The 25,320-nt window shown below is 46.6% G+C and overlaps 3 protein-coding genes across 5 annotated transcripts; all 3 read right to left on the reverse strand.

Moving 5' to 3' along the window:
- Window positions 1-15,106: 15,106 nt before the first annotated feature.
- LOC117148355 (tektin-3-like) lies at window positions 15,107-17,514 on the reverse strand. The gene is made up of 3 exons (XM_033315713.1): window positions 16,933-17,514; window positions 16,242-16,829; window positions 15,107-16,073 (listed from the first exon to the last, which is right to left on the reverse strand). Exons 1-3 carry the CDS (start codon window positions 17,367-17,369, stop codon window positions 15,536-15,538), a joined length of 1,563 nt encoding a protein of 520 aa, XP_033171604.1. The 5' UTR covers window positions 17,370-17,514; the 3' UTR covers window positions 15,107-15,535.
- A 1,346-nt stretch (window positions 17,515-18,860) lies between these two features.
- Window positions 18,861-21,041, reverse strand: LOC117147084 (NFU1 iron-sulfur cluster scaffold homolog, mitochondrial). Its single transcript, XM_033313848.1, has 3 exons — window positions 20,850-21,041; window positions 20,534-20,790; window positions 18,861-19,521 (listed from the first exon to the last, which is right to left on the reverse strand). Exons 1-3 carry the CDS (start codon window positions 20,915-20,917, stop codon window positions 18,995-18,997), a joined length of 852 nt encoding a protein of 283 aa, XP_033169739.1. The 5' UTR covers window positions 20,918-21,041; the 3' UTR covers window positions 18,861-18,994.
- Window positions 21,042-21,582: 541 nt separating this feature from the next.
- On the reverse strand, window positions 21,583-24,289 carry LOC117147082 (double-stranded RNA-specific editase 1-like). Of its 3 annotated transcripts, XM_033313847.1 has the most exons (5): window positions 24,146-24,238; window positions 23,113-23,974; window positions 22,649-23,000; window positions 21,928-22,505; window positions 21,583-21,875 (listed from the first exon to the last, which is right to left on the reverse strand). In XM_033313847.1, exons 3-5 carry the CDS (start codon window positions 22,965-22,967, stop codon window positions 21,678-21,680), a joined length of 1,095 nt encoding a protein of 364 aa, XP_033169738.1. In that variant the 5' UTR covers window positions 22,968-23,000; window positions 23,113-23,974; window positions 24,146-24,238; the 3' UTR covers window positions 21,583-21,677. The 3 variants fall into 3 exon arrangements, with proteins under 3 accessions (XP_033169738.1, XP_033169737.1, XP_033169736.1); XM_033313846.1 differs by lacking the exon at window positions 23,113-23,974 and having other exon boundaries at window positions 24,146-24,289; XM_033313845.1 differs by lacking the exons at window positions 23,113-23,974; window positions 24,146-24,238 and having other exon boundaries at window positions 22,649-23,106.
- Window positions 24,290-25,320: the final 1,031 nt, after the last annotated feature.

Here is a 25,320-nt window from a genome sequence, read left to right on the forward strand (position 1 = left end):
ACAAAAGACCATGGGACAGCACGACTCGTTTTGTGATCCTGGACTACAGAGAACTCAATACAAACATATATACACAACATCACTACACTAAACTACAGATCTATGTTTAAATTGGGATATCTGAAATAAAATGGTACAATTTTTTTAACTAAGGTCCACCCAAATAAAACGCCTCTAAGAGAAGGAATTGAACAACATTGTACCAAAGACGAAACAGGACGTCAAAGATTAAGTGTGCTTGCATACCTAAAATATTATAAATACAAAACAGGAAAACTTCTTAAAAATTGTTATTCTTCACTTCGGTACAAGCACCTGACTAAAATCAATTTACGGTGTTCACGAATATGTAAATTGTACACTGACGATGAACTAGTGTCAAATTTGTATAGCACCTATTTTAACAACATTCTTAACGAGAAAACTTAGACAGCATTTTAAATATAATTGTTTTATTCGCGTTTCCACATGTGCACATATACACATGTGACCATTTGAATTTTAAAATTAAATAAGAAGAAAGACATTTTTTTAAATAAAGAGACATGAAAATAACTGCAAATTTTTCGAACAACAATTACAATTTCAAGCGGCTTGCCAACTTTTTTTTTGTGTGTATCAAGAGACTTGATCTTTGGGTTCCTTTCGCGAGTCTTTTTATTTCTCTCAGTTGCTTTTTGACTCCGGGCGCGTTCGCATTTAAAACAATTCTCAAATGCAGTGTTCACTAATTAGTTTAAACTCGAAAATGTTTCGATATAATTGAGTAATTTCTACGGGAAACAACAACGAAAAGAAAGAGGTTTGTGGGTCGGAAACCAGAATACCCAACTAGCACGGACCCAAACCGTGCTGCGATACACTGACAAAATTTCGTCAGAAACCCACTCTCCTCCCGGACAAACTTCAGGGTCAATGGCTTTACCCTACATACTACCAACCATCCGGATGACAGACAACACGAGGGGGCGCCGATCCTTGCTAGATCAAATATCTCTCATCGCCACTCTATCTCAAAATCATATCCAGGAAGTAACTATTCAGCTGACTGCAAGCAGAGGAAACTTTAATGTTGCCTTAATATACTGCCCTCCGACACTTAGATGGACAGATGCCATTGCTGGGCAGTTCATCACACACAATTGGAGAAGCCACATGCTACCCCCACCGTGCAACTGCCTCTCCAAGTGCCATAGATTTTGGGATCTCCAAAGGCTTTAGACAGCAACTAATCAGGGTGAAAGTGCTGACAGAACTGTTATCTGACCATCATCTGCCATTGATTGAAGACGCCCAATCATTTAGAAGTGTTAAAAAAATGCTGTCTCCACAAGCGAGAATTCGGATCTTTAAAGAACACATCGAGGCTACTGTAGAACTCAACATTTTCATTGACACTTGCAGTAGGCTGGAAGCGTACGTCGACTACTTCACATCGGCGATCATTGAAGCTGCAAGGCAGGCTACACCACGGCCATATGGCCTATGGTCTCACGGCCATAAAGAGGCCTGCCATTTTAAGCTTGGAGGCTAGGGACTTGCTTAGCCACAAAAGACGCCTCAGAAGACAATACACCGCGACAGGAGATCCTAGCATTTACCAGCAATATTCATACTCCGACGCTCAGACACGTCCTATACCATACCGCATGAGGTAATGATGCAACTAAAGGCTTTGCAGCCAAAAAAAACCCTGGTTACTATGGCATAGACAACCGAACTGCGAAATTTCTACCACGCAAAGGAGTGCGTGCTCTTGTGAAAATATTTAATGCTATGCTAAGATTAGGTAATTTTCCCAGGCAATGAAAACGTGCGCGCATTGTAATGATCCCCAAAGCTGGAAAGTCACCAACACAGATCGAGTCATACCGACCGATAATCCTGCTAACAACTTTCTGCAAAGTTTTTGAGGGAATTTTGCTTACCCGCTTGATGGAACTGCCGAAGGTAGGTAACACATCCCACAAGAACTAGCTTTGAACAGTCGGCGTATTTTTGGACGTGAAACAAGCGTTTGATAAGGTGTGGCATGAAGGTCTGCTATATAAAATGAAAGATATCCTCCGAGCAGCCCATTATGCCATCCTCAGCTCCTTCATCGCTGATCGGCCCTTCGATGTTGCTGTACGAAACTGTCGGTCAAGCCTGGAACACATTATGCAGGGGTTCCACAGGGAAGTGTGCTTGGACCCTTCCCGTATACCCTGTACACTGCTGACATGCCAACTCCCGTCAACAACACCGATGAAGCCTCCCCTGCTCAGCTGCTGCTGGCCACCTACACTGATGACACCGCCATGCTTGCGTCGCACTCATCCTTTCAATTCAGCCCAATGCAGTTCAGGAATGACTGCATGCAATCGAGCGATGGACTGGTAAATGGAACAAATCCATTACATTCACTAAGTCGGCCTGTGTCACATTTACCCTGCGACCTCAAACATGCCTAGGTCTTCTCTTTGACGGAAATACCATTGACTACGTCTCATCCCACTGCTACTTCGGAGTTCACCTTGATGGACGCTGAGTTGAAAAGCCCATATCACGGTAGTTAGAGCCAAATCCTCATGGAAGATGTAAAAGCTGGACAGGCTTTTCCACTCAAGCAAACTCCATAAGGCTCCCTTTATAAAAGACATATTAGGTCCAACACTGACCTACGCCATCCAAGTGTGGAGTGTGCCTCTGGGACTCAGCTCAATGGGCTTTGATGGGTTGTTGGGGGTTGCTGTCCTGGAATTTTCCAAATATGCTGAAAAGAAAACACTCGAAGAAAAGCGACCACTAGACTTTTCGGTCGCGGGCGCGACCGGGCGTATGTTTATTCAGCGTGGTTAGTTTTGACACTGGTGCTTATTCTAATTAGTTAGGCTCTCCCAAGCGCAGCGGAGACTCCTTTGAGACTCTGTGGTGAAGAGTGGGAGAGCGTAAGAGGGAGCGGAGAGCGGGTGACAGTCCAAACCCCGTAACTTGAACATTCCGCCCTCCTTGCAATCACAGGGGTTGCAACACAGCCATCCTACGGCAGGCTGCAGGCACCGGACACGATCCACCCAAAAACAGTTTTCTGAGCGACCGGCATTCCCTCGTGGAAGGTCAGGAATCCGGATGGATAACCTTTGGATAAACATCTGCTCCTAAGACCATGGAGACGGTAGCAGGCCGATGGAACTGGTCATCAGCCAGCATGATGTCCCGGAACTTGGACACCACGGTGTCGCTCAATGCCCGGACAGGTGTGCGGATTCGCACACTGGGCTCGATCTTGAGCACGACCTCCAGCTTAGTGTCGATCCTGGAGCGAATCGTCGTCGTGCAGACCTTCTCGTCGCCAACATTGGTCATCGGAAGCGTAAAGGCTGACGCCAACGAAGCGTCGATGCAGCTCATGGGGGTGCACGGATCGATAAGTGCTGAGGTCTCGAAGGTCTTCGTCCCGGTCTCCAACTTGACCAGCGTTGTCGGAAGGATGTTCACGCTGTGGCGTTGCAGCAGCGACGAGAGCGATGGGCCTGGCGTGTTCGATTCCGGGCGTCGTGGCGGTGAACTCCCACGCTGAGTTGGCGGATTTTGCCGGTGGGAACGTTGGGACGAGGCCGAAGCTGCTTGCCGGGTTGGCACCGGTTGGAACGCGAGCGCGCTCGCCAACGCGACAACGAGCTAACCTGCTCGTGCATGTGGAGCAGCGTGTGGTGGGATCGGTCGCACTTCTTGCAACGATCACCGCTTCGGCAGTCTCCCGTGGAATGATCGTGAGCGATGCAATTGGCACAGTATTTGTTAATGAGGACTGCTCGCAAACGCTTTTCAGCGCTGAGCTTTAGGAACCTCGCGCACTTCCGAAGAGGATGGATACCGCGGCAGACTCGGCATCGGTAGAATTGAATACCTCGGGTACGTCTGCTCTCCAAGGCACGAGCACTGCGTGCGTTTTGTTGACGAGGGGCCATGCTGCGCGTAGTTGAATGTCGAAAGGAGATCGAAACGAAATGAAAAATAATGGATGATTAGTGCTAGTGACTAGTGCTAGATTACTTCGGGTTCCACCGTGGACATAAGGGGTCCCCCGACAAGGAAATGACATGGCGTCAGAGCCAGCAAATCTGTCGGATCCTCAGACATAGGAAAGAGCGGCCTGGAGTTAAGGCACGCTTCTATTTTTGCCAAGAGCGTGGAGAGCTCTTCGAACGTGTATTTTCGTGTGGCAGTGCATTTGTAAAATAGCGTCTTAAAACTTTTTACGCCTGCTTCCCAAAGGCCTCCCATATGGGGTGCCCCCGGAGGAATAAATTGCCATTGCATCTCTTGATGAATATAGGCATTCGTCACCGACTCTTTTACGGCTTGAAGGAAATCGCGGGAAAGCAGGGTGGCAGCGCCAACAAAGGTTTTGCCATTGTCTGACTGGACTTGACGTGGACACATTCCTCAGGGAATTCTCTGCGCTGAGTGTTCGAAATTAGGAACCGCTCGGCGGCGGCGATTTCAGTGGCCAGCAAACGTGGCATATAATAGGCGTTGCAATCATGGGTAGGAAGAACTTGTCACATGTGCTTTAAGTCGAGATATTCCTGGATTACCGAATCGTATCTCGCTTTCAAGGCCTCATCTCTTTTTAGACGCTGCTCATTTCTTAAGAACTGAGCCAACGCGAAAGACCTAGAATGCCCTAGCCCGGAACCGATATGTTCTGGGTCGCGAAAAGGCAGAATAACGACATATTTGCCGCACTCGTTTCTCGTGGTCCTTTAATGCAAATTCTTCTCGCACATGGAATCAGTTAGTACCCAGCCGAAAATGGTCTCTTGCCCCAAGAGAGAGCCACAGATGTTGGTTTTTGCTCCACTCAGAAGCACCGAAGGCAGAATGTCGGCTCCGATAAGGACATCTATTTGTGCGCTCTCATAGAATTTTGGATCCGCCAGTGGAAAATCGGGAAGATCCCGAAGGAAATTTTCCGGAATTGGGTAGGAAGGCAGATTTCCGGCTAGTTGAGGGAGGACATAGGCCGTCGTCTCCAACTGCAACGCGGGCCTAGTCGGAGATCGGATGGTGAAACTGCAGAGCTTCTTGGACTGAGCAGCTACTGTTTGGTTTAAGCCCGAGACTTGGGCTTGAACCACCTGGAATGGCAATCTAATTAGATTGAACAGTCGCTCGGTTATGAATGTCGCCTCTGATCCGGAGTCGATCAGGGCACGTGCCTTAAAGTTAGTGCCAAGATGGGAAATATTGATTATGGCAGTGCCAAGAAGGATAGCTCTTGAGCCCGTGGCGAAATAATTTTGAACACCGGCTTGCTCATTTGGAACGAAATTGGCCTGATTAGCGGAAATTGGCCTTGCAGGATTTGAAGGGCTTGAATTGCTGGAAAAGAGGTTGTTTCGGTGCAACAACGTGTTATGCCGGCCACGGCAAGTAAAACAATTGTGCGCGCTTTTGCACTCACGAAGCTGATGTCCCTTTGCAAAGCAGTTTAACCATAACTGCTTCCGTTTAATGTTGGCTGACCGGTCGTCAACCGATATTTGGAGAAAACGCGGACATACACGGACAGGATGATTTTCCTTGTTGCACAAGTCTCAACTTTTCTATTTTGGAGCCACTTTCGTCTCATAGGAATTTAGTTTTCTAGAGGGCCTACTTGAGTTCATCGCTTTTGAGTGCGACTGACTTGGTATGGACGGTCTCACATCATCGATGGCCTCTAGGGTTCGATGACGTTCTGTGAGGAAGGTGTTCAGCTCTCCCCATTTCGGGGGGGCCATAAGGAGATAGTTATCTTCGGGAGCTTGGATGAACACAGATATACCAGCAGGCAGTCCCAGTTCTCAGTGTTGATGCCTGACAGTTCTAAGGCAGTCAAGCAACCTTGAACAGTACTTTGCAGTACCTTCAAGGCCGCCCCAGATTCCTGTGGTATCGACTGTACATTAAACAGTATTTTCAATTGACTGTTTACCAACAATCGTTTATTTTCGAAACGCTCTATTAGGTTTTCCCACGCAGAGCGGAAACCCTCGTTGGTGAGAGGCGAAATCGAAACTATGGCATGCGCGTCGCCACTTGTTTTGGCATTTAAATGGAATAACTTTTCAACCGGAGTCAGCCGTGGATTATTGATATAAATGGCTGTGAAAATATCCCGGAAAGTCGGCCAGCGAAGATAGTCGCCTGCGAAAACTTCTGTATCGCATGGAGGCAACCGGATAGCCAGAGGAAATGTAGGCCTGGGGCGCAGCGTTCGCGGCTGGGATGGACTGAGACGTGCCCTGCTCGATTTTATCAACGAGCTGGGCAACACACCTTTCATAGACTGAATAGCAATAACTGTATTTAGCCCTGAGAATAGGCATGTTGCTTGCTGCCGCTTCGCCTGCTGACACAAGGCACTCTGAGCAGAGGTCGAATTCCTTTTCAGCCTTTTCCCATAGGGTTCGGACTTGGTCGCGACGGACGCTAAGCATCGTGACGGTTGGAGCTGCGGATTCCGGAGTGTTGATCTGAGCCTCAAATTCGCTTAAGCGGTCAGAAACCGAAATGAATTTGGGTAGCGCTAGATCGGAAGCAGCCATATTTTTAGCTGTGCGCTGTACTGTGACTTTGGATGGAGTAGCACAGTCGTCGGAAATCTGCGCAGGCGTTTTCACCGAAATGCTTGGGATTCTTACACTCTTGGGCCCTTGTGGTGAAAAAATAGACCTGGGACAATTTCTTCTTATCGTCCCCGATGGGCATAATCGAAGAAATACGAAATGGAAGGGAAGCGGTTTTGGAGCCCGGTCACACTTTTGAAAAAGTAGACAGATTCCTCAGACTGCACTTAATAAATTTAAGCTTGCCGACGTGAACGGTATAAAGCAGCGGAAAAAGACCGTATAGGATGTAATGGGTGAGAAAGTGGTGTAAAATTTACGAAGTGGAATCGCCGTAGTTTAGACTAATTGGACAGGTGACTCGGAGTAAACAGCGAATTGTATAAATGACCTGTGATTTATGGTAATTAGGTCCACCTTTTTTACGGTTGGAAAACTTGGAATGTGGAACACGTGGATGTGGAATAAAATGTTTATTAGAACGAAGAAAATTTTATTTTTTTGTTTACAACTGGAAACGGTGGAATGGTGGAATTGGAGTCTTTTCTCCGCGTTGTAAGTACTTCTAAAACAAACACAAATTAATATCCAAACAATACAGGAAAAAATATTTGTCGGGTTAACGACTTGTATTTGGCGGTCGTATTATTTATTTATGGATGATTTTTTTTGAAAATTTTCAAAAAAAATTTAAAAAATAATTTAATAAATATTGAAAAAGTTATTTGTTAAAAAAAAAGAGAAAAAAACGCTTTTAATTTATTGCTCGGAAATTAATTTGGAAATTTACGGAAAAAAATTGATGGAAAACAAAACGCCTTTTCCGCGTCGGCACTTGGAATAAATTTTATTTGTGGTTTGGATTTGCCGACGGGAAACAATTTAAACTTTGGTATATGTTTAAAAGGAATGCAGATAATATGCGCAATGTATGTCGGTAATATATGTGGATATAATATATGTTGATGTGATATATGTAATATATATGGATGTAGTATATGTTAATGTTATATATGTAATATATATGGATGTAGTATATGTTGATGTAATATATGGAACTGGCGGGTAAATGTTTAATTAATATTTTATTTGGAATGGCCAGAGGGTATGTGTTGTTTGTTTCGTTGTTGTATTCTTCGATAGCAAAGCAAATTGTATTAAGTGGACTGCGGAGTTAAAGCAAAAAAATGTGTTGCGAAAAGAATTTGGCTTGCGTTGGACACAGTGAAACAAGAACAGAATTTTTGCCACTTTTGGCAGAGCTTTGGAAATTTTCACTGAACTTGGCACAAAATATTTTCACTTTTTCACATTTGGAATTTTGCACTTTTCGGACTGGATGAATATTTAAATATATTCGGAAATTTGGAATTAGAAATTTTCACGAATGAGGGTGAAAGGAGAACGGTGGGTAATATGGCGGCGCCTGTGATAATGGATAAGTACTTTTCTTTAATTGCCTTTTGTCGGAGAAATCCGTTAGATTTGACAATAAATCTTACAGCAAATTGAACGAAATTGGATTTTCGAACCTTTTGCTGCAGACCGGCAATTAAAAGGAATGGAAATTTCGTACTTATCTTATAATTTGGTCGCTGGTGGACAAACTTGAAAATCCAGGGGAAGGACCAAAAAATGATGGGTTGTTGGGGGTTGCTGTCCTGGAATTTTCCAAATATGCTGAAAAGAAAACACTCGAAGAAAAGCGACCACTAGACTTTTCGTAATTGCGCGGGCGCGACCGGGCGTATGTTTATTCAGCGTGGTTAGTTTTGACACTGGTGCTTATTCTAATTAGTTAGGCTCTCCCAAGCGCAGCGGAGACTCCTTTGAGACTCTGTGGTGAAGAGCGGGAGAGCGTAAGAGGGAGCGGAGAGCGGGTGACAGTCCAAACCCCGTAACTTGAACAGGCTTTGTTGGGTCATGCAGCCGCCAAAACTGTGCAGTAGACTAAGCTCATATTCTTTAATATTATAAGCCAAATTAGGCAGTGGTAGCAATTGCGATGCCCATAGTGCAAACCGCTGCTCTCGCACGCATTTATCTGTACGGCGCTCACTCCTTGTTTGTTGTTGTTAGCTACCTACGTTTAGCTTGGGTGCTGCATTTCGGCTGCCTGCCCCGCCAATTGCCAATTCGTCGTGTTTCGGAAAAGACTTAGCTTAGGCCCTAGCTGCCTTAAACAGTTCGCAAAATAAACAGTGTCGTAATATAAACAAACTTTATTCGGTTGTCTTTATTTTTCTCAACAGCTATTGAAAAAGCTCAATAGCTAAACATTTGGTGACTCCGACGTGATAGTGTTAATTTGCATGCATTAATTAATGGCTCTCAACTGCACTTGGTCACCTCTCGGTTTGCAAATCAACTGCAACTTAAGAGGTCGAGGTCGTCCGACTCCGTCGCTGGAATCGGGGATTCCAATTTCGCGACTGATGGATTCTCGGTAGGAATTGCGATTCGGTCTGTCACTTCGGACTTCTCAACGAGCATAACAGCAGTTATCGCTCCCAATATCACGGATCGCCAGCCAAGTTCTAATGTGGACATTGGGGACTGGAAGATTCCAGAAAACCTGCAGCTCGCCGACCCGGAATTTCATAAAGCTCAGCGTGTTGACATGTTAATAGGAGCTAGCCTGTTTTATGAGCTGCTGTGCGTAGGTCAGATAAAGTTGTTGCCAGGACTGCCGCTGCTTCAAAAAACTCGTCTGGCCCGGGTTGTGTCTGGAGGCTGCGCGCGCCCTTGCGGTAGCGCCTTAATAGCTTCACGCGTTCCTTCTTCAGCCAGCAAGGAAAACATATTTGTGGCAAATAGGGTTGCTGCCATTCAGGAGCTGACAGATGTCACGGCTTGGCGTTATGTTCCAACAGCGTTAAATCCGGCTGACATCTTATCCAGAGGATCCCTGCCGTCTGAGATTAGCGAATCGCCACTCTCGTCGCATGGACCCGCCTATCTTACGGAGCCTGAAAGAGATTGGCCAACAGCTGTTTGTCCTGACAAACCGGTGCTTGAGCTTCGTCGAAGTGTGTTCATCGTAAAGTCGCCGTACGTGGATGTAATTGCTAGCTCCAAATTTGCAAATTCTTACCCCTCACTGCAACGAGTATTTGCATACATTTACAAATTTTGTAATGGAATTTGTCATCCTGGGCTCACCGTCGCACACATTCAAGAGGGTACTCATATGATGCTGCGGTTGGTGCAGCGCGCGCATTTATGGGAGGACCTGCAGTCCCTAAAAACGCTGGGAAGAGTTTCCTCGTCTAGTCCCATGTCATCGCTCTCGCCGTTCCTGGATCAATTTGTACTTCTTAGAGTAGGCGGTCGCCTCCGGAATTCGTCATTGGACTTTGATGGCCGCCACCCGAAAATCCTTCCAAGGTCCCATCCAGTGACTCTAGCAATTATCTCGCATTACCATGAAAGCAATCTTCATGCCGGACCTCGAGCTCTTCTGGGTGCAATTCGATCCCAATATTGGCCTATTGGGGGGAGGAAGACGGTTACCAAGGCCGTGAACAGGTGCATCAGATGTTTTCGGATTAAGCCGCGGCTGATAGAGCACATAATGGCGGACCTTCCCAAGGAGCGCTTGGAAGGATCTCACGCTTTTGAGGTGGCTGGTATAGACTTCTGTGGACCCTTCTTTCACAAGTCGGATAGTCGCAACAACCCCGCGGTTAAATGCGTCTACGTCTGCGTATTTATATGCTTTGCAACCAAGGCAGTGCACCTGGAGCTGATCAAGGATCTCCCGACAGTTCCCATTTCAGGGAACCCTGCCGATCTGGATGGTGGTCCGCCTTCGTCGTTTGACGAGCCAGATATAACGGGTCTAAACTATAATAGGCTTGAATCTTGGCAGCGCATCTCCTTTCTTCAGCAAATATTTTTAAGGCGATGGAAGGAAGAGTACTTGACGTTGCCGTGGACAACGTCGTTCTTGTTAAGGACGAGAATCTACCCCCAATGAGATGGCCTTTGGCGAGAGTCATGCAGTTGATTCCTGGCAGAGACGGCGTCGCTCGAGTTGCAGAATTGAGGACCGCGTCTGGAGTAATAAGGCGGGCAGTGAACAAGCTGTGTCTGCTTCCCCTTGAGGACTCTGTTGGAAGCCAAGCTTCCAATGGGGGGAGGATGTTGGGTCATGCAGCCGCCAAAACTGTGCAGTAGACTAAGCTCATATTCTTTATTATTATAAGCCAAATTAGGCAGTGGTAGCAGTTGCGATGCCCATAGTGCAAACCGCTGCTCTCGCACGCATTTATCTGTACGGCGCTCATTCCTTGTTTGTTGTTGTTAGCTACCTACGTTTAGCTTGGGCGCTGCATTTCGGCTGTCTGCCCCACCAATTGCCAATTCGTCGTGTTTCGGAAAAGACTTAGCTTAGGCCCTAGCTGCCTTAAACAATTCGCAAAATAAACAGTGTCGTAATATAAACAAACTTTATTCGGTTGTCTTTATTTTTCGCAACAGCTATTGAAAAAGCTCAATAGCTAAACAGGCTTCAAGTAATACAATCGCGAGCGGCACTACATGCATCATCGAAAATGACTTAAAAGTTGTTTCACTGGGAGACCAAATAAACTTCCACAGCAGCCGATATGCCGACAGACCTAGCGCCCACCCGAAAACGTCGGCGAATCTTGTTTACCCTATTTCCCCCTATTTCCCTTACACGTAAGCTAGCATAATCTCTCCACGGTACATTTGTATATGTCGCAGATCATTTATATGTAACGACATTTCTAGTAATTGCGCGTTTCTGCTTGGCACGCGCCATGCAGGCGCCTTTTCTATTCTTTTGATGCGTGGCAGAGAACCGTTAGAGTTTCTGCCGAACGTAGTCTGGTCGTGTGTATGAGCGCGGGGAAGTAGATGTCTGCAGTAATTACGGAAGCGTACAGCAAAATGCGGTGTGCATTAGTATTGATGTATGTGGACTAGAGTGGGTCTCCAAAATGTGTTGGTAATGCGTGTAGAGTTAAGAACTACCCATAATTCTGATTTTGTGAAGAGAGATTGAGTCAGTCAGTGATCGATTATTGAGCAGAACACATGCCTCGCTCACGCGCCAGAAAACGTTGCGCAGACAACGGGAATAGTGAAGAGGATGAAGGGAATTTGATGATGAATTTCCGACATATACATTATAATTAAGGTACAGTATCCATAATATTATCTTTTAAGCAACACATTAAGTTCATAAGTTCAGAACAATAAGAGATTTCAAAAAAAAAAAAACATTCTTCGTGTTGATTCTGTATGAGTATGAACACAAGAAATCAAAATGCACTATACAATTTTGTATTCAATACTTGTATTTATGTCTTTGTTTTTAAAAACCAAGTAAATATACTACTCAAGACCTAACATTAATTTAGCTTAATCTAGATAACGACAAAAAATTTAATTAATCAATTAAAAATTAAAATATTTAATTAAAAATTTAATTACTTGATACCCAATCTGCCACCGAAATGCTCTTCTGTGGAAGCGTTTTCAAAAAAACCAAACCAAGAGTGCACAAAGAGGACGCACCGTGAACTAACGGTACAACTGTTGGACCTTGTACCCGAACGGGCCGTGCGCAAAAGGGGAAATAACGGGATCCCGGCGGCCTATAAAGGGACGGCGGAAGTGCAGCTCGAGGCAGTCAGTCTCAACACGCGAGGAGTACGTACTCGAGGATAGTCGAGGAGAGTACCGGCGCGAGTCGCGCGGTCAGCGCGCAGTCGGATCGGGGTCTGAAGGCGGAGGAGTAGGAGACAGTTAGTGAGACAGCAAGATCGCGTACGGAAAAAGGACGAGCGTCGGGGTTTTAACGGAAGGAGCTCGGAAGTGAGAACGCGCGGTCAAGTCAGAAGGAAAGGAACAGTGCAAGCATCGGGCGGCAAGAAGCCCGAAGGACGCGAAAGGACGATCACCACAAGCAAGTGGAGATCCTGGGAGTGGAGGAGAAGGATCTGGCGTGTCGTAAGGATCAGTGGAGTCAGTGGCCAGCAAAGGTGGTCCCAGGCCGAGCGTTGCCTCGCCCGTGGACGATACACCCTGCACCATAACATCCTAGTCCCGGCCGGGCCGACTCGTCGTCCGCGTCAAGGAGCAAGCAGTACCACGGAGGCAAGGCGTTGCAGGAGTAGCGCCGCATGAGTAGTGAGATCTCCGAAGAAATTATATTTGAAACGGTAGAATAAACGGCTATAATAAGAACCCATTGCTTTTCCTTGGTCGGGCAATCACACCAATCATAAATTTGGTGGGACGAACGCACAAACTCTCTGAGCTACCCGCTGCAATCCGTAGCGAGCGAAATAAGAAAATCAGTTCTTCACAGCATCTTGCTTTAAAATTATTCGGATAATCTTGCAGTTCCAGATTACTCGTGGTTTAAAACGGCTGCGGCCCATTTAAAAAATCATGGGTAGGAGCTGTCCCAAATGCAAGCTAAATTGGTAAATTGGCGCTTACGCACTAGGTGGATGAGGTCTCGGCACCCGTTGGACAAAACGGAATGGAATCGAGCGATGAGTAGGCTCCGATGCGCGTTGGTGCTGCACAAAGCCGCATGGTTCGACGAAAGGCTTGCCAATACTGGAGTCGAAAGCGAAGCGGCGCATTCACTGTGGAAGGCCACGCGCGCAATCAAAAGGCGTTGCACGAGGAAGGCGCCTCTAGTCGATAGCAACGGGACATGGTGTCGGACCGACTTGGGACAAGCGGAGGTATTCGCTGCGCACCTCGCCGAGCGATTTCAACCATTCAAGCTTGCCAGCCTGCAACAGGTTGAGGAAACTCAGGACCAGCTGAACCAAGCGCTTCAAATGGATATGCCAATCACGCCGTTTAAACCCTGCGAGGTAGCCGAAGTCATTGTGCGCCAGAGTAACAACAAAGCACCTGGACATGACGTCATCTGCAACGCCACATTGAAGGCCCTGCCCAGACAAGCGATCCTCTACATAACGTTGGTTTTCAACGCTACCCTTATCAGTGGAAGCTCGGGATAATCACCATGATCCACAAACCTGGCAAGCCGGAAAGGGAGCCCGCCTCCTACCGGCCGATCAGTCTCCTCCCTTCAATTTCGAAGGTGTTTGAGAGACTGATTGCTGTCCGGATTGTAAGGATTATGGAAGCCCATGGGATTACCCCTGAGCACCAGTTCGGTTTCCGCGCTGGCCACTGTACTGTCGAGCAGCTCCATCGAGTCGTCGAGCAAATTCTGACGGCCTACGACAGTAAGGAATATTGTAACAGCCTCTTCTTGGACATTCGAGAAGCGTTTGATCGAGTGTGGCACATTGGACTCCAACTGAAAATCAAGCAGACGCTGCCTGCTCCATATTTTGGGCTGCTAAAATCGTACCTGGAAGGAAGGAGGTTCGCTGTGCGCTTTCATTCAGCAATTTCCACCGAGCACAACGTGGCAGCTGGTGTTCCACAAGGTAGTGTCCTCGGCCCCCTGCTCTACTGTCTGTATAGCCACGACATGCCGCAGCCGGATGTAAGCCTTTACGGGAAATCTATGTTGGCCACATTTGCCGATGACGTGTGCGTCACCTACAGGTCCCGATGCGAGCACGACGCAGCCGATGGTATCCAGGACTTTGCATACCGGTTCTCGTAATGGGCAAGACGTTGGAACATTGGCATCAATAGCAGTAAATCCAACAACGTCTGCTTTACTTTAAAGCGGAGAACGCCACCGCCCGTCTACATCGAGGAAGCCCCCGTACCACAGCCGAACGCAGCAAAGTACCTTGGAGTGCTTCTGGATCGCAGACTCACATTTTCCAAGCATGTGACCGACATCAGAACGCGCCTACGTGCTAAGAAGCACTACTGGCTACTTTGTTCGCGCAGTAAATTGTCGCTATCCAACAAGCTGACAATTTACAAACAGATCTTAGCACCAAACTGTAAGTATGGGTGCCAAACCCAGGCTATTCAAAATAAGGTAGCAAGACTTATCACCGGCTGCGAGTGGTTTGTTCGAAACACCACTCTGCACAGAGACCTGAAACCAGCAACGGTTTTTGACGAAATAAACCAGCACTCGAGCAGATACCATGACAGGCTGGAGCGCCACAGAAATCGGCTGGCCAGCGCTCTAAATAGATCTCGCCCACCAAGGAGGCTCAATAGAAGGCAACCGAGGGATCTCATTACCCGATCTCCTTTGACAAGGGTCCGCAGAAGCTGACGCTTATCTTAAATCCTATTTGTTATATGTGATTGTTATGTAATTCTAGTTAAATTACTGTAAATTTGAAAAAGCTAACTATAGTTAGACGGCGAGCCCAAAATGGGCTGAATTAATAGATAAGAAGGACATGACTACCCCGTATGCCTTAATAAATAAATTAAAAAAAAAACCTTCACAGAGAAGGAATTCTTAAAGTTGCGCATTTGACGACAGGGTCGCAATCTTCTGATTGCTGGCCGTTAAGAGAGGCGTGTTGGCGAGGTTTGTTGCTATCGGCAGTTGGAGTCTGCGGTTGGAGTTGGTGTCTTAAGCGGTGTCGCCGTAGGCGAAGTTTGTGCCGAACAGAGAGTTGCACACTTTCACGGCCACGTTGCGACGGGCGATCTTCTTGGATCTGCCGTGGGCGTGGAACTTGTGGTTGTCCACCGTGATTCCCATTAAAAGTAATCTATCAGCAGTTCCGTTTATGTAATATATAGATTTAAAATTTATTTTTATTCTTGCTCCTAATAATTCCGAATAGTTAGTACACCTATTTTTCCATTTGATAGTATATCATATGTGCCAGTAAAAAGGATAACTGTGCTTCAGCGGGAGACTGCAGTTTGGCTCTTGAAGTGGACACACACAGAAAAGCCAAGTTAAGAAAACAGGTGGCGGAAAAGCGAGTGGGAGTGCGGAGTCCAGAGTCCAGAGCCCGGCGTGCGGTTACGGATACGGATCAGTACTTGATCAGATTGCTGACCGGAAAGGAGCGCCGGAGACTCATGCACTTCTCTCTGTCGATGAACAGGGCATTGACCTTGTTGCGCAGATCTACCTCCAAGGTGCAGCGCGTCTTTAGTAGGCCCTGGTGGGTGGCCTCCGCCTCCATCAGCTTGTGGTGCAGCGTCTCCACGGCACCCTGGATGTCCTGCACCTCTTGGACAAGGCGGTCCTGGGCGTGGTCCTTGCACAGCTCGACGCCCTCGCGGTGGGAGCGGGCTTCCAGTCGCGTCTGGGCCACTTTTAACGGCCCGGACTTGTCCTGGATGGCCTTCTGCAGCAGGAAGAGATGCTTCTCCATGTCGAACAGCTCCTGTTGGACCTTCTGCAGGTGCAGCTGCACCCGGTTCTTCGCCTCAGCCATCTCCTGCGAGCGGCGATCGAAGGCGTTGTTCGTGTTGCTCCAGAAGTCCCACACGGTGGTGGCCACCGAGTTGACCACACTCTGGGCATCGCTCCGCAGCTGGGAGAGCTTCGCGCGCTCCGCCTGGGAGCTGTGGAAACAAGGGATAGAAAAGGGTACAAGAATCTCGATTTTGGATGCGATTATGATTAGCTTTCGGCTCAATGAACGAATCACCTCTATAGGCATCCTTTACTCCTACTCCTTTAAGCTAAATAATGGGTATTCGATAGGCGAGGCACAAGACTAATGGACTCACCGGCGGACGTGCTCGCTGCTGGCCTGCGCCCAGGACTCCTGGGTGCTGACCGAGGGATCGAACTTCTCGATGCCGCCGTAGTATGTGATGCCGCGGCTGTGGTTGTTCAGCTGGTGGCACATGGAGTCGATGCCGAGCGAGGATTCCTTGTGCGACACATCGTCCTCGAGGAGATGCTGGGCGCCACGGCAGTCGAGGGCCTGCTTCGAGATCTTCTCGTGCAGGCCGCCCAGGCGGTCACGGGAGTTCCTCAAGTTGTTGGACTCCACGAGGAGGGCCTTCTCTACGATGTCATGCACCTTCTCCGTGCCCTGGCGCGACTCACGGTGAAAGAGGCACTCCTGGGCGATGTGCAGCGGTATCTCCAGGTCGAGGAGCGCCTTGCCGCACTGCCGCTGCAGCTCATTGATGTCCGACATCTCGGCGATCAGCTTCTCCAGCTCCGCGTTCAGCTCGTTGCGCCAGAAAGTCAGGTCAGTGATGCGCTCGCCTAGCCTTCGGCCGGCGTCCCTCTGGCCCGAGGTGGCCTTCTCGTCCGTCTCCCGCATTAGACGCACTGCGTCATTCCGCATGCGCTCCGAGAGGTTGCTGAAAGACACGATGAATCATGCGGTTGTCCTTCTTGCAATAGTATGGTACCAGATATTCATACATACATATCTGTCTTTTCAATAAGGAGCTAGCCACTTACCGATTCATGTTCGACTCGGAGTACTTGGTCATGTTGTTGTTGTACCACTCGTTGCTGGTGTACCGCGTGTAGAGGGCAGCCCGGGCGGCGTGCTGCGGATTGCGATCGAATCCGGTGACCAGGTTGGGGAATATCATGCCGTCCGTCTTCATGCCCTTGGGCAGGAAGCACTGCTTGGTCAGCTGGTTGGTCACCGGCTGCTCGGGCATATGCTTCACCTGGATTAGCTCATAGGCCATAGCCGGGCGCCACGGGTGCTTCGTGGGCGTCTCGTAGGCGGTGCCAACTCTCGACGGAATCGAAGGCCCCATGACGGGCTCCATGCAGGGCGGAGCGCCCGCCTGGCTCCATGGCTGCAATTGGGAATACATGACCGTGGTTGGCGGGATGGGCGATCCGCCGGATCCGGCTCCGACACCAGCCCCATTGTGACTCATCGTGGTCGAAGGTTTCGGTAATGGTATCGGTTGTAAGTCGAATCGTTGGGATAGTGAAGTACTAGTAATTTGTGCCACTTGGAATTTGGACTGGGTGTTGGGAACAAACGAATGATTTCAAAAAGCACAGATAGGTTCCCATTCGAGGAGTGGAGTAAACTAAACTAATCTCAGACTGTGACCGGGTGACAGGGCCCAGCGTTCAAAAGTGGCCTACTCCGATTGCTCACCGAATTTTAGCCAAGTGGCATTGCAACAGAAATAAAGTAAGCTATAAAGCATAATGTGGTATGTGGCATGACTCCAGCTCGATCCATATATCGAACGAAAAAGGATCAAATGACATGGCTGATGCGATATCGAAATCAACGTGATAGTCCTCCATGCAGGAAGCAGATAGATATGCCTTCTGGGTGCCCACCTACATCTAAAGCAGCTACATCTTGGCCAGGTGCTCCACTACTTTTCAGTGCTGCTATGGTAGATGAATGCCAAGATACGAAACTACATACATACATGCATAGGTGCAATGGGTAATGGTATGGGTTAGTGGTACATAGGACTCCATGAGGTTCCGGTGGTCCTTGCGCTCGTTATACTCGTTCATGTCAGCGGTGGGCCACTTGTCCAGAAGGTTGCCCTTGACCAGGCGGTGATCGAAGATGCGGTTCTCGAGGTAGGAGTGCTTGTGGAACTTGAGCACCTCCTGCCCCTTGAGCGGTGCCATGGTGCCGGCGAAACGTGAGTCCTACTCGGGGTTTGGAGCACTCACTATCGGTACACTGGATCGCAACAGCAGGTTCTTGAGCGTTTCTGGCGCCTTTTGCTGTGGATTCGGGTAGCGTTGGCTCAGATAGTGATCCTCGTTGGCCCAGCAGAGCATTGGTCGACGGACTTGATATATTACCACTTCTCTTCCTCGGAGATCCCTTTCCTTTGGGTCTGTGCGGTCCTGCGGCTCTGGATAGAATGGTTCCAGCGCCAGCGCTCGGTGGCTTCTTCTCTGGCGGGCTTATTGATTAAACGGTAGCCTGGCAGCGGTATCGCCTGGCAATGGGTTCCTTTAACGATTTGTGGAATCGATGGCAATGACACGGGTTATTGACCCACTTGCCAATGAGGGTCAGACTGGGCCGTAGGCCCCACTGAGTTAGTTTCTCAATTATTGACCTTGCTTAGTGCCGAATTAATTAGGCTGTTGGTTTTCAATTGATTAGCTTGAAGACCTTATCCTTATCGAACCCACATTTTCAATAGTATTGAATGAATGCATTGAATAGATATTCTTAGTGGGACGTTCTTATATTCCCTTCTTTTTTAATATATAAATATCCATTTATAAATGAGGCACCTTTTGCCATTAAAGAGGGAATTTAAAGGAGTTATTTATAAATTTAAATTTGCTCAAAGAAATTTTAACAGTTTAAACAAGTGTAAATTTCCTTTGTAACCCCAAAGATCAAAGCTCGAATAATAGTTTCTGTACATCAGTTCATGCACAAACAGTTAAGCTTAAAGCCGTAGATTTATTTAAACAATCAACTAAATGTACCTTATGTATACAACTAACTATTGGCTTCACTAGAGAATTAGCACCGTAAGCAGGGACATTAAAATAAGTCCCTCTAATGGGGACCGCCGCCACTGGGCTCCTGCTGCTTGAGCGTCTTAAGGTTCTTTTCGAAGCGCTCAAACTCGCTGTCGATCATCCTGTCTGCCTCGTCGAAGACCTGCTCAACGGACTCCACCTCCGGTATGTAGAACTGCAGCATGTTCTGCACGCCGTTCTTCAGCGTCACAATGGAGCTGGGGCAGGAGGAGCAGGAGCCCTGCATCTTTAGCTTGACTACGCCGGCCTCGTAGCCCATGAAGACGATGTCGCCACCGTCCTCCTGGACGGTTGGCCTGATGCGCGTGTCCAGCAGCTCCTTGATCATCATCACCGTCTCGTCGTCATCCTCGAGAATCTCGGTGTCCGCATTGGGCTGGGCATCGTTGAGGACTGGCAAGCCGCTGGCAAAGAAGTCCATTATGACGGCAAACACCTCTGGCTTAATCAGGCTCCACTCGGCGCCCTCCTGCTTCGATATGGTGATGAAATCGGCGCCAAAGAACACGCCCTTAACGCCCTCCACGCGGAACAGCAATTTGGCTGCGGATCCAGTGATAATTGCAAATAGAAGTACATTTCATTAGGATTATATAATATCAAAAATTGGAAAGTTACAACGATCGGCCGTATGCATTATTAATCTTGTGGATCTAACAAAAATGTTTGGTTTCCAAGAACATCTAACAATTCAGTATTATGGCCTCCAGATGGAGTGCTTCCACTTGTTGTGCGCAAACTAGTTGCGCATTAATTAGATAGAGACGCAACACTTTAGAACCTACAAGAATGTATTCACAAAACCCCATTTTTTTTAGAACGAATTTGTTTTTAAACCATTTTTAGAACAACTAAAAAAAAGAAATTATTGCACATATTGAAAAAGGCATTTAAAAAACAAGCTAAGTGGTTGCACTTCGAGAGGCTGCTTTAAAATCTGAAATAATTAAATTGTGATTATTTAGATAATTCTTTACATTTTTCATTATGGGTGACAGTAGAAATATCTAAATTCTGCGACTTTGTGCCTTAAGAATTTGTGAACAGCCAGGAACGTAATAAGTAATACTCAATTTTTCATCATCAGTATATATATATACTGATAGTGCTAGTAATGTAAATTGTATTTATATATATTGATTTATTTCTAACTGAATTACCCAGTTTACATTATTTTGCACCTTTTCATTCTTTTTCAAGAATGAATAATTATAAAAATGTCCAGTTTTTCCCTACACTCCCTACCAAACCAAAACTACTTCAAATTAATGAAAGCATAGTATTTTAAAATTTAAATTAGTTTGCTAAGAACACTGAAGAACGCCACCAGATCCACCTTGAGCTCTACCATTGAAGATATAGCGCTTTCTTCACAAACTGCCTACGTTTTGCATCAATTTCGGGGTGGAAGCATCAAGTATCTCTCTGCTAAAAGATAACCGCCTATTTTGGAGGTAACCAGGAAAACTGGACCTTTACAGCAATGTGATCTTTTCGGCCACCCGAGAACCGATTTATGGGATACGCAGGGAGCCGCACGTGGATCCTTACTCACCCAAAGGACTGCTGTGGGCGGTGGTTCCGTTGGGGAAGTCGTACGTGTTCCCCTTTCCCAGGACGTCCACGCCGGGCAGGAACTTCAAGCTCTCCGGATTCGGAGTGTCCTGGGTCTGGATAAACATGCTCCTTCTGCACGCCACCGGCATCCGCAACTCTAGCAGCCCGCGTCCCGCAGACTGACCACATCCCCATTCCTGGTGACCCGCTTCGCGATGGTTACGCGTGTTAGAGATGCCCGCAAAACTGCGCACCCTGGAGAACAGCGGCAATGGGTTACTCCTGTGGGCATCGGGTGATCGTGGAGTACTTACAGTTGCCGCGACCCCAGGCGCGTGTTTCGCAGCGTATTTATAGCCGCTTGGGACAGAAATTTCGACATATCGTTCGCTTTTGCGTTTGATAATAAAAACTAACGAAAAGTCAGCTAACAGCTGCTGAAGGGTTGCCAACGCTGTTCGATTAGTTTATGGTGGGAAGCCAGAATAGCCAACTAGCACGGACCAAAACCCTGCTGCGATACCGTTTTACTAAACAAATTTATAATTGGGCAACATTGAACCAATACTCGCAAGTATGAGCGCAACAAATCAGAATACACTTGACAATTTTATATTCAATACTTGTATTTATGTGTTCATGTTTTTAAAAATCAAGTAATTTACCACTCAAGACCTAAAATTAATATTGCTCTATCTAGTTAACGACAAAAAATGTAATTCACTGGTAAGCAAAATTTTTATTTTATACCCAATCTGCCACCGAAATGCTCTTCTGTGGAAGCGATTTCATAATAAAAAAAAACAAGCCAACAGTGTATAACAAAATACACGGAAAAAATTAATCAGCATTACCAAGGAACCTTGCGTTAAAATTATTCGGATAATCTTGCAGTTCAAGATTACTCGTGGTTGAAAACGGCTGCGGCCCACCTAAAAAATCATAAGTAAGAGCTGTCCCAAATGCAAGCTAAATTGGTAAATTCTTGTTTAATATGCCTCTTCACCTTCACAGAGAAGGAATTCTTTGAGTTGCGCATTTGAAGTCAGGGACGCAATCTTCTGATTGCTGGCCGTTAAGAGAGGCGTGTTGGCGAGGTGTGTTGCTGTCGGCAGTTGGAGTCTGCGGCTGGAGTTGGTGTCTTAAGTGGTGTCGTCGTAGGTGAAGTTTGTGCCGAATAGAGAGTTGCACACTTTCACGGCCACGTTGCGACGGGCGATCTTCTTGGATCTGCCGTGGGCGTGGAATTCCTGGTTGTCCACCGTGATTCCCAGATGCTGCATGCCGTTGGTATTGTCGCCAGATGACCCGTAGTTCACGTAGTTGAGTTCCGGGCGCATCTGCAGGGGAATTGATTACTGACAGTGAATATAGTGAGGTGGGCTGGCCTACAATGCAAAGAATGGTCGCCGGGTGCATGGTCTCCCAGCCAGAGGGTAGCTCCGTACGCACTGGCGGCTTCTTTGGCTCCTTCGGCGCGGCGGGAACTGGAGTTCCGGCATCCTCTCCGGCCTGCTGGGCAGCATTGGCCGAAGCGTTCATCTCGGGTACGACATAGCCCTCGCGCTCCCACTCCGCGAACAGCTTGTAGATGGCAAACGAAGCCAGATTCAACATGGGCAGATCATCATCCGGTGCATCGGCCTCATCCTCTTTAGTGTCTATTGGCTCCGCACCTATCTCCACCTGGTGAATACGGGGAGGCTTAGGCGTCATCTTCGCAATTATAAAATCGCGCCAAGCCTTCTCGCAGGCCGCGTTCTTGGCTGTCATCTTTGAGGTACCCTTGCCCTCGTACTGATTGGAGTTCACAGTGACAACGGCCGTGAATCCCCCGTCGGTATTGCTGACGATGGTGAAATCGCTGATGGTCACGCCCTTAACCTCGTTGAGGGCCATCAGAGCGTTCTTGGGGAGCATGGACTTGCGCAGCTGGCGGTTCTGTCGCAGCTTCTTGTCCCGAGTGCGTTCTACGATCGAGTTAAAAGACATATATGTTATTGTAAAAATGTTGAGTAATTTCCAGTCTGTCCTTCCATAAGAACTCTAGTGATTCGTGTGTGTGTGTGATAAAAGTCTGGGAAAACTGATCACCAAAGAATTCCACGCTTACCAGACGACTTCTTGCGCTTTTGGAAGATCTTTTTAAATGGGATCTTGCCCCCGATGCCGCTGGCACTGGTATTGTCCTCTATAATGTCGACGGACGGTTCATCGTCGCCAGAGATCGGCTCCTCCTTGATGATAACTGGCAAGGGCAGCTTCGAGGCGATGGCGTCCGCATCCGGATTTTCCTGCTGGACGGACGAGTTCGGCACTTGAACGGGGACAGGAGTCGATGGCTGCTGAACAGCCACCGGAGTGGCCGGTGTCGGATATGAAGCCACCGGAGGAGACTGCTGCTCCTGGACATTGGCGGCCTGCAACGGCATTTGGATCAAAGGCTTGACGGTGGCATTGGGATTCTGCGTTTGCGAAAGAGTTAACCGATTAGTTAGCAAAGGCAACGGGCTGGTCCAGTGGGTCGACAGAAAAGCGACTCGCTGGCCAACGGAAACCATCAAGTCGTCAAATTACCAGGAAGCGTCAGGGTGGTCGGCTGGTCAACTTAAAACCATAGTTCAGGAAATAGCCATGGCCATTCCTGCGACCCAAGTGCCCCGAAACGAAGCTCCGCACCAACGGAGCCACCTGCCCAGCTACTGTGGATCTAGGGTAGGGTAACAATTCCCTCATTAATTTTAGGGGTTTAAAAACAGCAAAGTCCGATTAAGAAATAAATGCAGTCTTATGGTGAGTTAATTTTTCGTTAATGTATTCTGTTGCAGCGAGGTTCGAGAAAATCAAATTCAAATTCTAATAGAATTTTCTCCGATATGCAAAAATAGAGTAATTTTTAATGACTAGTGCTCTATAAGTTACACAATTCTAAAATAAGTTAAATTTTTTCTATTTTAGTAAGAAACAAATCAAACACGAATTCATTTTGGACTTGGAATAGTATAGTTATGGGGATCCTTCGGTCATCGGCTGAGCTCATGGTCGCCGGCTCGTTTCGGGCACTTTCGGTGGAGTGAATGGGCATTGCTATCTGACGCAAAACTAATAATTTTAGTTACAATTTTGGGTGAATGCATTTTCAGTAGCCATAAAAGTTAGCGATAACCGCAAGTCCAGCGTGAAACCATCGCAGTGCTAGCCATCTCTGGTTGATCGAAAGCACGAAGGGAGTGGAATGAGTGCACTGACCAAATGGGTGGGATACAAATGCTATGGAAGAGGGAAAGGTGGGGGTGGGCTGGAGGGTGCATTGTGGATGCTGGTGGAATTCGGACAACGATCTGCAGTGCAGACTTTGCACTTTCGATTAACCCGCTTTTAGTGGCTATTGCAAATGAGTTCACAATTGTAATGAATACACACACTTTCACTTTGTGCGCTGCAAATTATAGAAATAAAATCGAAAACTTTGTTATTTCACAAATCAAATATGGATGAGTCCAACAATGGTTTTTGTTTTCGTGATCTATTTTCACTAGGAACACATCTCTTCACAGGGAAGTTTAAACTCACACTCCTGCACACACTTGGAAAAAATGTAGATTCTTACGTAAATGCCTCCAAAGACAAATGGCTTGTTGTTTTCCGCGAGTGGACAAAGATTTCCCTCCATCTTGATTTTTTCGTTTTTGTAATTTAATTTTTCACTGTTCAAATCACAGAGATAAGGTTACTGCTCTGATGTGAAAAACTTAAATAGGGATGTAATGCATATATCAGAATATATGTAGAAATATATCGATATTTGTTTCACATATTTTGAAAATCGATTCTTGTATTAAATATATTATAGACATTTCACACTGGTCATAGTAATATAACCAAGTGAAGGGATAGAAAGACGGCGGAAAATGAGCGCAGACAACTGATTTTTTTCTAAAATAATTAACAATAATATACGAAGATGCCTATTTAAAGTGTATAAAAATTAATGCGAAAATTAAAAATTGCAACAGTATTTCTGTATTTCTTGAGAAATTTTTAGCTTTTAGAGCGTGTGCATGGTAATTCCCTCATTTTTTTGTGACTGACTTACATTTGAATACAGTAAAAGAATAGTCTAAAACTCAAACCATACCCGCAACAAAATTATTAATTTAACGCACAAAATTTTTGTTATGATCGTGGTTTATTTTTTGACCACAAATGTATAGTACTTTTAAAATATTTAAGCTGAAGACACTGTGCACAAACGACGAGTTAGAAAATGGCAATGCGATAACGTATTAAATCGTTTTCATGACTTGCAAACACAAGTTGGCAGTCCGCAGCGTGGGCAAAATCTATAAGGTTCCAATCAACGAAAAACAGAAAAGGTGTTCACATTGTTTTAACAAGAGTTTTGCGTTTCCCCAACCACAGCAATAGGAAAGTATGCGAATTTATGAAAATTAACACCGAATTAAGTGAATTAACTATCTGGGTTGGGATTAATCGCCCAGTTTTTGATATTTTTCATATATTAAACAAATATTATTATTCGTCAAAGTAAGGTAAGATACCTGTAACTCAGATAGTGGTAGTTCGATAGAGAATTTTCGACATTCATTTTGCACATCTATAGAAAGTGCCAAGACAAATAATTTTCAGAAAAAAATGGGAATATTTTTGAAAAGGGTTGGCGTGGCAGTTTTGGACAAACTTGCTGCATCAACTGCTCTAGAATCTGGAGCATAAGTCTCAACGCCCTGACTTTTTATAGTTCCTCAGATCTAGAAATTCATA

The sequence above is a fragment of the Drosophila mauritiana genome, chromosome X, assembly GCF_004382145.1.
Source record: "Drosophila mauritiana strain mau12 chromosome X, ASM438214v1, whole genome shotgun sequence".
NCBI classification, from domain to species: Eukaryota; Metazoa; Arthropoda; class Insecta; order Diptera; family Drosophilidae; genus Drosophila; species Drosophila mauritiana.